Source organism: Neophocaena asiaeorientalis, unplaced genomic scaffold (genome assembly GCF_003031525.2).
Source record: "Neophocaena asiaeorientalis asiaeorientalis breed wild unplaced genomic scaffold, Neophocaena_asiaeorientalis_V1.1 scaffold302, whole genome shotgun sequence".
NCBI lineage: Eukaryota > Metazoa > Chordata > Mammalia > Artiodactyla > Phocoenidae > Neophocaena > Neophocaena asiaeorientalis.
Genome location: NW_020174038.1, coordinates 588,703 through 598,465, shown reverse-complemented (window position 1 = coordinate 598,465; position 9,763 = coordinate 588,703). Strand labels below are relative to the sequence as shown.

The window sequence follows — 9,763 nt, the reverse complement described above, 5'->3', positions numbered from 1 at the left end:
CACACACACACACACACACACACACACACACACACACAGTGTCTGGCTTCCGCAGATGGGTCTCCCTGAAAGGCGCCCGCAGGCCCCAGCCACCTGAGAGCAGCCTGGCGCCAGTGCTGCCCAGAGTGGTCTGTGAGGTCCAGAGATGGGTCGGAGAGGGCTCGCCCGCCCGGTGGACACCAGCCTGGTTGTTGACCGGTTGTCTCCCTTCTCCTCCCAGGACCTCCGAGAGAAGAACTGGAAGGCAATGGAGGCTCTGGCCTCGGCCGAGAGGGGCTGCGAGGAGAAGCTGCGGTCCCTGACCCAGGCCAAGGTCAGCGTCGGCCTCGGGCTCGCCTCGGTCTAGCAGCTCAGCAGACCACAGACTGCGTGCAGGGCAGCCCCAGCCTCAGGGCGTCTCAGAAGTCCACCCAGGGCCCGGCCGCTGCATATTCCTGCCCACCCTCCTGCCCTCCCGCCGTGCATTTCTCCCCGAGATGCGGGGAGCAGTGAGCCCTTGTCTCCTGCTTCTCAGCTGGGCCTTTTGCCCTCGGAGGCCATGGGGGCCCTGAGCTGGGTCTGTTCATGGACTTCGCTCGTGTTAATTCTTCTCCCCTGATGTTTGTCTGCTTTCTCAGGCCCCCTGCGGTCCTGGCCCAGGGGCTCCGTGATGGAGCTTTGGGGGAAGGACAGTCAGGCCCAGGTCGGGGGAACACGGGGGGGTCAGTGTCCAGGGCCCTGGCCGGGACGTGGTCTGCAGCTGCAGCGCGAGCAGGCCGGCCCTCCCTCTCTCTCCCGCCCCCCCAACGCAGAATTAATGCCTGTCCTGTTATCATGAGCTTTGCAGCAACTTTCACAAGCCTCCCAGGAAGCCTGAGGGTGTGTCAGATGAGGCCTCCAAGAGGCGGAGCTGGGGAGCTACACTTAGACTCCCCAGAAGTGACCTGGGCGCCTGTCTGGCCTTTCTGTGGCAAATGCAGAAGCTGTGACCAGAGGTGTCACCTGACTTGTTTGTGGTCACACAGCCAGATAAAGACAGGGAGCTGGCCTCTGGGTCCTCAGCCCTTGCTTGGCCTCCCATGACCCGGGCACCTGAATGGTGGTCACGAGGTCGGGAGCCCATAGCAGGCCACGGATCAGCGGGTGAGTGAGAAAGGTCGGCTTCTGAGACTCAAGTCTAGGCATGTGGTGCTGTGGTCAGGCTGGGCATCCATCTGCCGGCCATCCATCCCCCCACCGCCGGCCCCAAGTCACACACAGAGCCTCACTCCCGGCTCTAGTCCGGGAGCTCCTAGTGCCGTTCCAGGCCTCGGGCCCTTAGGGGCAGGCGGCAGGCTCAGCCTCCTGGGGACGGGTGACCAGATGGGACTTTCAGCCAGAAATCTGCACCGCCCCCCTGCCCCCAGGGTGTGGGGAGAGGCTATCTGTCCCCAGGGACAGTGCAGTCCTTCTCGGCTTTACTTCTGGCTCCTTCCCGCTTTCTTGGGCTCCTTTTTCTTGAGTTGAGTGGGAGCATCAGGGAGGATGGAGGGGGCTCTGGCCAGCGCGGCTGCAGCAGGGGGCCCAGGAGCTGTTAGAGAGCCGAGCCCCCGACCTGCCTTATCCCCTCAGCACATGGCAGCCCTGATCCTCCCGCCCACAGGGTTGCAGGAGCTCCTGACCCTGGTGGCCACCCCTCTTCTCTGTGCTCCCCACCCCCCATATGCACATGCTCAGAAAGAAGACCTGAGCCTGAGTGTCTGCTGGGAGGTGTCCGCGAACCTGCATGTCCCGTAGAGGGTGCTGCCATGTTTGTTTAAAGTTGGCCAGGCCTGGGGTGGGGTGGCCGGAACTTGACTGCTAAGGTTAGACACACCCCCGCCCAGCCGGCCCCACGGAGCCACCATTGGTCTCCTCCGATCCTTGTCCCTCCCCTGAAGGGCTGGGGACATGTTCCTGGGGTGAAACCCCCGGGGCTGCTGTAAGCTCGGTGGCTGACCACCCTCCCGCCCTCCTGCCCCGCCCCCAGGAGGAGTCGGAGAAGCAGCTCAGCCTGATGGAGGCCCAGACCAGGGAGGCCCTGCTGGCCCTGCTCCCGGGCCTCTCTGCCCCCACCCACCAGGTAGGAGGGGAGGCAGCTCCCGGGGGACCCCGTGCGGGTGGGGGCACATCCTGCCCGACCTTGAACGTTTTTTGTCGCAGAATTACGCTGACTGGCTGCAGGAGCTCAAAGAGAAAGGCCCAGAGCTGCTGAAGCAGCCACCAGCGAACACGGAGCCCTCGGTGAGCACGGCCACTGTCACTCGCGCCCTGCCCTGTCTGCGGGTGGGAGGGTGCCTGGAGCCGGCCATCGGATTTTGGCTCAGCAGGCCCCTGTCCTGCCCTCCACCCTCAGGACCTGGCTGCCAAGCTGAGGGAGGCGGAGGAGACGCAGAACAGCCTTCAGGCCGAGTGTGACCAGTACCGCAGCATCCTGGCCGAGACGGTGAGGCCTGGGCTCTGTGACCTTGGGCGAGTCACTGCCCCTCTGGGCCCAGTTTCTTCGGCTGAATGGTGAAGGGGGTGAGCTCAGGTTGAAGATCTGGGGCACAGTCTGGGAAGGGATAGGACAGCGTTCGGCTTGAATCCGCTTTCCTGCGACTCCAGGGGCCATGCTCACTCAGCCTCCCTCTGCGATGGCCAGTCCTGGGTTCCCCGTCCTGGGCCGCTGAGGCCCACCTGGTGCAAACCCACCGGAGACGAGAGTCCTGACAACCTTGTTCGCACACCGGCCGGGGGCCCCCCTCCGGAACTGTACCCCCTCCTCCCGCACGGCCGGTCGCTCTGGGCTCTGAGCGGGGGTGTTGCGGGGAGCCACGGGGGTGTGGGGGGGAGGCCTCCAGGCCCTGCTCAGTGCCATCCCCGCAGGAGGCCATGCTCAAAGCCCTGCAGAAGAGCGTGGAGGAGGAGGAACAGGTGTGGAAGGCCCGGGTGAGCGCCAAGGAGGAGGAGCTCCAGAAGGTACCGCATGGCCCCCAGTCTCCCCAGGGCCCACCTTCCCTCGGAACCCAAACTCCACTCCCTCAGAATGCCATACAATTCAGGGGGAACGCCCGCGGGGTTATCTGGGTCACTTGGGAGTCACGTTTGCTGGGTTTTGGTGATGCCACAAACAGTGTCATTGTGGAATGGCCGACAGCTGAGTCCTGGTCTCGAGGAGACCACCCCCAGCCCCACCCCCAAGGAAGAGGGTGCTGGTCATACCTGGGGGTGGGGGGGGTGGGGGCACCACAGGGCTTCCTGGGAGGTGAGGTGCATCCCGGGATGGACCCCCGGGGCTCGTGCTTGACGGCGCTCCCCCTTCTTGCTTTGTAGTCGCGGGTCACAGTGAAGCATCTCGAAGAGACCATCGGGAAGCTGAAAGGGGAACTTGAAAGTGCCGATCAGGTGCGTGCGGGCGCTGTCCGGAGGGCTGCCATCCTGCTACAGAGGCTCCTCTAGCGGCTTTCCTTCCCCAACCGCATGTCCCTGCTTGTCCTTAATGAGCTGTTACGACCTCGGGGTGGCTGGGCCCCGGTGCACCATGGCTTCTGCCGTGGCCTCATGAACCGTGGGAGGGTTGCCGGGTGGCCCTGCTGCACTCCGCACCCTCCTTGCAAGTAAACCTAAAAGCTGCTGAGGTCTGAGAACACGTGCCGCCCCAGGGTGCCTCTTCAGGAGGTGTTGGGCCTGGGGGGCACCCCCCTGCATGGCCTCAGTTGGCTCGTAGCCATCAGGCCACGGGGGCCCCTCTCAGCCCTTGTCCCAGGGCCTGGTGGCCCGTGCCCTCCTGCTGGCCGGCTCGAGGCTCCTGATGTGTGTTGTGTCCAGGTGAGGGAGCACACGTCACATCTGGAGGCCGAGCTGGAGAAGCACATGGCGGCCGCGAGCGCCGCGTGCCAGAACTACGCCACGGAGGTGGCAGGGGTGAGTGTCCCGGCGCAGGTGGGCCTGGTGGGGGCCCTGCGGCCAGGGCACGGGGCAGCCAGGTCAGCCTGGCAGCGAGAGGATCTCTCTACCCAGTGTGGGGACACCATCTCTGCGGGGAAGGCATTTAAATCTGAGTGTTTTCTCGGGGAGCAGAGAGCACAAGCCTGGCACCCCCGACCCTGGTTCGATCTCCGACTTCTGGCCTCACTTTGCAAAAGACAATCCACAAACATTTGTGCAGGCCTGAGACTAGCGTGTACTGAACACGATCCTTCCTCCGTCTTCAAAAAAGAGCAGAAGCTCCTGGGGGCCTGCGCCCACCCCTCCCCCACGCCCCACAGGCTCTCCGGGTGGTGTATGTGGATGTGCTTGGTTGGGTGTGAGGTGCTGACTCACCGGAACTGGCTCTCTCTCCTTTTCTCCCACCACCTGGGTCTGTTTTCTGTCCAAGTTGAGGCAGCTTTTATTAGAATCTCAGTCTCAGCTGGATGCAGCCAAGAGTGAAGCCCAGAAACAAAGCGACGAGCTTGCCCTGGTGAGCGAACTGGTGTGGCCGGCGTGTGCCCTGGGGTTGGGTGTGTGTGTTTCTGCGTCCCGTCAAAGGGGACGTGCGCCGGTCTGTGCTGGGCCCAGTGTGGACGGCCCCTCACACGTTTGCTCCACGCTGCACACTGGGCCTGTGGCTGCCGGGACCACGGGGCTCCAGGTCTGCGCTGGGAGCTCTGGGGGGGTCCTTCTGCCCCGTGGCCTTCTGTGGGACTAGGGTCCTTCCTCACCCAGCGGTGGCTTAGGTCAGGTAGATCTGCAGTGTGCAGGGCGGCCTGCTCCACGCTGGGCGGTACCAGGTGACCTGTCCGCAGCTGCGCAGAGCTCCCAGCCACGTGGGGGCCTCTGGTTCTTCCGGTTTTCAGCCTTGATGTGTGACTCTGGTCCACGCTCCTTGGCCAGGTCAGCCTGGCCTTGTAGCGGGGCGGCCCACTGGTTCCAGTACCAGCCCGTGAGGCCAGACACAGTCCGTGTGATCTGCATGGTCTTTCATTAAATCATGAGTTGGCTGTTAACACTGAGCCATCTGCATGGGGGGGTGGGGGGAGCGGGCACGGGGCACTGTATGTGTGAAAAACGTACGTGTCTGGCTTTCTGCGAGGAGACCCCAGGTCTGGTCCGGGGGGCTGGCGTTCCCAAAGCAGCATCCACCGAGCAGCCCCCTCGCTGGGTGTACGCTCTGGCTCCCCGGGTGCCCCCTCTGGTCGTTCGGGCCTGACCGGGGACTATCGCCCCCGAGGGCAGGTGCCGAGTCTGAGGGCCACTCTCCAAAGCCATGTCCAAGCCAGGCCTGGGCCACATGCAGAGGACACGCCCTGAGTTTCTCCTCGTCACTGGCCTCTGCGGTCTGGTGTTGACTTTTGGGGCTGTTGGCAGGAGGAAAGGACTTGGAGGGTCAGGCCCCACACACTTGGGGCTCCCCTCATGGGGCAGCTCTGTCAGGGCCCCCCCCAGATCCCCGCTGGGAACCTTCACCCGAGCTTTGTGGGTGACACTGCTGCCCCTTCAGACTTGAGGTTCAGAGGTCTGGGGCTTAGGCCCCCGGCAGTGGAGCTCAGGCGTGAGGGGACCTTATGAGGTAAGAGTGTCAGCTTGTCGGGGACCCCACAAAAGGCCCTGACGGGGGACCGCACCCAGGAGGGCAGCGGCAGGCAGGCGGCAGTGTACGCCGAGCCCACCGGCCGCCTGCCGTTCTTCAGATTCCGTAGCCCCGCGCATACCACATCCTTCGGGGGTCACCTGGCTCCCGGCGTGGGGGTCTCTGCACCGCTGGCCTTGCCACGGAGCATGCATGTGGGGTCAGCCCAGGCCCCTTGCGGGCCCCTCGGCCACAGTTTGGCTTGGGTGAGGGTTTGTGGCGCTGGCTCTCCTGCCCCAGGGAACCTGCATGGGAGCCAACACAGGCCACAGTTGTCAGAGCAGGTCCGCCGTGGGCTTTGGCTGCTGAGAGCATCTGCCGTCCTCCTGCGGCGTGCGTCCAGCTACGCCAGGCACAAACCCACCCTCCCTGTTCCAGGTCAGGCAGCAGTTGAGTGAGATGAAGAGCCACGTAGAGGATGGTGACGTGGCCGGGTCCCCGGCTGCCCCCCCAGAGGCCCCCTCAGCAGAGCAGGACCCCATCGAGGTTAGGGTGGTGAGCCCATCCCCAGGTGTCCGTCACCGACCGCCGTGTGGGCCCTTCCACCCAGCTGGAGGGCAGGGACGGCAGCCTCTGCTCCGGCTAAACTCCGGCCACGCGCAGCTCCCGGCCCCACTGCCCAGATGCCCGACTCCTCAGGACGCCAGAGTGGGAGGGGGGCGGGGCCCTTGCCATCCAGACCCCTGATCTGGGCAGCAGCCACCCAGAGCCTCGCCGGGGTGGGAAGGCCACCAGGGCTCGTGCGGTGCCTAGGCTCCTCTGTCCTGGGGTCTCAGCAGAGGGGCTGCGTCTGTGTCTCTTCTCAGCCATACCAGTTCCGTTCCCAGGGGTTGGGGCCCTGCCTCCCCCAGGGGGGCTTCAGGCACACAGGCCTCCCCGCTCGCTTGTCCCAGGCAGGGCAGGGTCGAGGGGGCCCTGGGTACAGCCAGAAGATGTGGCCGCAGGTCTCACGCTGCCCAGAGCCCTGGGTGCCCAGGAGGGTCTGCCCCAGGCTCCGAGCACGTTTGCGGTGTTTGCATGCAGCTGAAGTTGCAGCTGGAGCGGACGGAAGCCATCCCAGAGGACGAGCAGACGCAGCGGCAGAAGCTCACGGCCGAGTTCGAGGAGGTCAGGCTGCCCCGTGCCGTCGGGGCTTCTCTGGGTCAGGGCGGCGGGTCTAGGGCGTTGAGCCGCGTCCCACCCCAGGGGGTGTCGCTGCGCCATCGTCACCCGCCTCCTGGCCACATGGGGCCTGCTGGCCACATGGGGCCTGACCCGCTGCCCCGCTCTGTCCAGGCTCAGCTCGAGTCGAGTCGTCTGCAGGGGGAGTTGGAGAAGCTCCGCTGCAGCAGCGCCCTCGGGTCCTCAGAGGCGGAGGAGGCCACGCGGCTCAAGGTACAGGGTTCCCTGTTGTCACCCCTGGAGGCCCCTCGGGTAGCGTACAGCCTAATTCGGAGGTTGGCGAGGTCGGGGGGATCCCTAAGTCTCCAGTGTGACGATTTAAATCGAGTAGAACTGAAGCTGAGCTCCTCCATCACCCTGGCCACAGGGCAGGTGCTCAGCAGCCAGTGCCCGACCCTGAAGCACAGCCCTGTGACCCACAGGCTGCGTCCTCACACCCTTGGCCCCACGCGCGCAGCCAGGTGGCCTTCCTGCTGTGCGTCACGTGAAGGCTGATCCCCTTCAACCCTTTGACCCACAGGAGAGACTAGAAAAGGAGAAGAAATTAACCAGTGACCTGGGACGTGCTGCCACCAAACTACAGGAGCTTTTAAAGACGACCCAGGAGCAGCTGGCAAAGGAGAAAGACACGGTGAAGAAGCTGCAGGAGCAGCTGGACAGACCAGTGAGTGCCGCCGGCCATCCCCTCGGGGGTTGGGCAGGGCTGGGCGCCCCGGGATGCCTGAAAGCTGTCCTCCGCCCCGCCAAGCCCTCGGGTGCCTCCTCCAGCCCCAGGGGCCTCTCAAGGTGGAAGGTGGTAGGTAGGGTGGTGTAGGGACGAGGCCCCTAGGCCCAGTCTGCCCCTCCCCCGCCCTCTGTTCACAGGAGGCCGGCAGCAGCAGCTCGAAGGAGGGAACATCTGTCTGAGCTTCCTGCGGAAAAAGAAGTCACTGTTCAACTTACCAAAATGCCTTACACATTCCTGACCAATAAACAAACCAACACAGCGTTATCTGGGCCCAACTTGGGTAGCTCTGAGAAGCCATAGAGACGAGAGTCTCTTAGCACCAGAAGTAGCTCTTCCAGACCCCAGTTTGTAAAAGAATCTTTGTCACATTCGATAAACACTATTCCCTAGGACCGGCCCTGGACCACCGGCCAGCAGACGCCTAAAGCCCTCAGCAGCTGTGTGACAGACCCGGGTGTGTGCTAGGGGGTCGGGACCTTGGGGTGTGTATGTCAATCAATCAGTGCAATTGTTGTGTCTTTTGTGGGGTTGGCGGTCGGGCGATGGGCAGTCCGGGTGGTGAGTCCTGAAGGCTGCAGCGCAGACTGTAGAGTCACAGCCAGCGAGGCAGCAGTTCTCACCCCTGAAGAAGTTGCCACCACAACTGACGTGTGACCTCCTGGGTGTTGATGCCATTAAAACCCGCGTGTCACCCGGCACTTTGGAAGAGAATGAGTGTGATTTCTGGTCCCCCTGCACTTTCCCCACCCGGGCCCTAGCGCCCACCAGGCAGGATGAGGGAGCAGGGCCTGTGACACCTGGTGGCCAGATGCCCTGTGGGCTCCACGGTTCCCTAGCAGGGCTGTAGGCAGCCTAGGCTGTCATGTGAAGTGAGTTTTTTTTGGGGGGGGGGGGGGGGGGGGGGGGGGCAGCTGAACTTGTGGTGATCCTTGGACCCACTGTGTTCTGAGGGGCCCACAGAATCTGTGGTCAGGAGGTATGTCAGGGGCTTTGTAAGGAACCTGGAGCTCAAGCAAAAAAAAATGGATTTAGAGGCAGGGTGACAGGAGCAGTTGCACCAACCTAGGAACAGAAGGTGAATCAGAGCAACCCTGGCGGGGGGCGGGGGGGTACCAGCTCAATTCCAGGACCCATAATCCTGGGAGAGGGGTCTGATAGCTCCCAGGGAAAGCAGCTGAGTACTGGGGTCTCACCACCTGCTTGAGAAGCTCTGCATCCCATTCATCGCAGTGGGGGGGCGGGGGTTTGACTCCTCTCTGGGGTGGTTGTCACAGCAGCCTCGGGACCTTGGGGAGGGAAAGACCAGGGTGCTGCCCAAGGCCCCATGCAAGCCACTGCCAGAGGCCGGGCAGTGCTGATTTCAGTCTGCACAACCAAGGCCTGGGCCTGGCTTTCAGGGGCACTTGGTGTGCGGGCCACCTGGCCCTGCTGTGTGGCACTTGTATGTTGCAACTCTGTTGGGATCAGGGTGCTGGAAATTCTGGGATGGTTCCCCAGAGATGTGAGCGGAAGCTGGAGTTCAGCACAGAGGCGCCGTCGGAGGAGGAGGGATCAAGGCCAAGGGGACCGTGGTGCACACGGAGTGAGTGTCTGGGAGGGCCCTGTGTAGCCGGGTCATGAAGTCAAGGGGTCTAGACAGGAGAGCACGGGGGGCCACTGAGGGGGACAGTCATACCCGCCTGGAACTCCGCAGGGGGCTAAACTGGAGAGAGAGCCCGCTGGCCGCAGGACACAGGTTCTGGCCAGGAGCCCGAGCGGAAGTGACTGATGACACCTGAGCCGGCCGTAGGCTCAGTTCTCACGTGACATCTTCCAGTGCCTGTGGGAGAGGAACCTCCCCCACCCTGCAAAGAACCCTGCAGAAGTGAGAGTGGCTCACCTGGTGAAAGGCTGGGCAGGCTTCAGGCCCGCCTCTAACACCAGCCAAGGTCAGGAGGCCTGGGGAGGTTTGTGAGCCTGGAGCCCACACCCGGCTCACAACTCACCCCCTGGCACACAGGGACCTTCACGCAAGGGTAGGGGTTTGGGGCCGTTCTCTGGTGGGAAACAGGCCGGCCTCGTGCCCCAAACCAGGTCTCTGGCATCTGAGTGGCCACCGTGGGCCCAGGAGCCTGCGTTTCCACTAAGCTCCCCTCCCTCACCACACCAGCTTCAGAACTGAGGACCCTGACACTAGGCAGATGCCCCCTGAAGGCACAGGAATGAGTCACTTCCAGGAAAGAAGGCACAGGAGACCCTGGGGGTGCCGAGCTGCTGCCTTTGGGCTCCGTCCTCAGCCTGCCTGG

General features: G+C 63.7%; 1 protein-coding gene across 2 annotated transcripts in view; it reads left to right on the top strand.

The window, feature by feature from the left end:
- The window catches only part of RRBP1 (ribosome binding protein 1), a 38,147-nt gene extending 29,958 nt beyond the window's left edge, over positions 1-8,189 (top strand). The window contains exons 11-23 of one of the 2 annotated variants that reach the window (XM_024753713.1): positions 221-313; positions 1,988-2,080; positions 2,161-2,241; positions 2,354-2,443; positions 2,866-2,958; positions 3,313-3,384; positions 3,808-3,903; positions 4,358-4,441; positions 5,969-6,076; positions 6,614-6,697; positions 6,866-6,964; positions 7,272-7,415; positions 7,616-8,189. In XM_024753713.1, the coding sequence (XP_024609481.1) occupies positions 221-313; positions 1,988-2,080; positions 2,161-2,241; positions 2,354-2,443; positions 2,866-2,958; positions 3,313-3,384; positions 3,808-3,903; positions 4,358-4,441; positions 5,969-6,076; positions 6,614-6,697; positions 6,866-6,964; positions 7,272-7,415; positions 7,616-7,657 (1,179 nt within the window). In that variant the 3' untranslated portion in view covers positions 7,658-8,189. The remainder of the gene's footprint in view (positions 1-220; positions 314-1,987; positions 2,081-2,160; positions 2,242-2,353; positions 2,444-2,865; positions 2,959-3,312; positions 3,385-3,807; positions 3,904-4,357; positions 4,442-5,968; positions 6,077-6,613; positions 6,698-6,865; positions 6,965-7,271; positions 7,416-7,615) is intronic. The other variant, XM_024753714.1, reaches the window with a different exon arrangement.
- The last annotated feature ends 1,574 nt before the right edge of the window (positions 8,190-9,763 follow it).